Raw genomic sequence first — 1,132 nt, forward strand, 5'->3', positions numbered from 1 at the left:
TTGGGACATGTCAGAATCGGATTGCAATAATCCAGACACACTTTTAGAGAAATTTGAAAGACACCTAGAGCCCAGATCAAACCATAGAATTCATAGGTACGAATTCCAGGGCCTGAAACAAGACCCACAAGAAACGATTGACAACTTCCTGTCCAGACTAAAGAATGTTGCCGAGAAGTGCAAATTCAAAGACAAGGACGAAAGGATTGTTGATCAACTTATATGGGGGTGTGCTCATAAAGAAGTCCAGAAATCCCTCATTGGTAAGGACGCTCTCCAGTTGGCAGAAGCAGTAGACACTGCAAGAGCATTCGAAGCCACTACCAAACAAATGGCCTCACTCACTCTGCAAAGAAACACAACAGGCAGCAGTGTAGATACTGTATCTAAACGTAGGATGAAACATATCCACAAACAGAGAACATATCAGTACTGTGGTACAGATCATGAGTTCAATGACCGGAGGAAATATCCTGCATTCGGTACACACTGCAAAGCATGTGGAAAACCCAACCACTGGGGAAAAATGTGCAGACTAGTAAAATCTCAAAAATATAAGCCCCAATTTTCAAAGTGGAGTGGTAAAAGAAGACAAAGAGATGTACATGCCCAACATCTGCAAGAAAACACCTCAGAGGAGGAATTCTTGGCAGTCGGCATAATAAATGTACATGAAATGGGAAATAACAACCAGAAAACAAAATGAGGCATACACAACGATACAAATTCAGAAGAAGTCAGACAGGAAACGAACGTACATTGACTTGAAGATAAAGATTGACACTGGAGTCCAGAGTAATATCTTACCTGTCAACCTCTACAAAAAGATGTTCCCAGAACACATGATACAAGAGCATAAAGTCAAAGAAGGAATCCTCACACCAAGTGATGTAATCCTCACTGCATATGGAGGTACCAGGATTCCACAACTGGGCAAAACAACCATCACAGGGACACACAAAGGAAAAATAATCAAGTGTTCTTTTTATGTTACAAGAACCGAAGGACCTGCAATTCTTGGACTTGATACCTGTCAAAAGCTTAATATTGTGTCAATCAACGGTGAAGTGAAGGCAGCTCCAAGCAGGATTGACAGAGATATGCCTATCAAAAACCGACCACCAATCACAAA

General features: G+C 41.3%; 1 protein-coding gene across 1 annotated transcript; it reads left to right on the plus strand.

The window, feature by feature from the left end:
• The first annotated feature begins 7 nt into the window (after window positions 1–7).
• LOC106873112 (uncharacterized) lies at window positions 8–706 on the plus strand. Its single transcript, XM_014920339.1, has one exon. The coding sequence runs from the start codon at window positions 8–10 to the stop codon at window positions 704–706; it is 699 nt and encodes a 232-aa protein (XP_014775825.1).
• Window positions 707–1,132: the final 426 nt, after the last annotated feature.

Source organism: Octopus bimaculoides, chromosome 24, assembly GCF_001194135.2.
Source record: "Octopus bimaculoides isolate UCB-OBI-ISO-001 chromosome 24, ASM119413v2, whole genome shotgun sequence".
Taxonomy (NCBI): Eukaryota; Metazoa; Mollusca; class Cephalopoda; order Octopoda; family Octopodidae; genus Octopus; species Octopus bimaculoides.

Bases quoted from the DNA above. Each gene is read 5' to 3' on its own strand.
- LOC106873112 (XM_014920339.1), top strand. From the start codon at position 8: ATGTCAGAATCGGATTGCAATAATCCAGACACACTTTTAGAGAAATTT.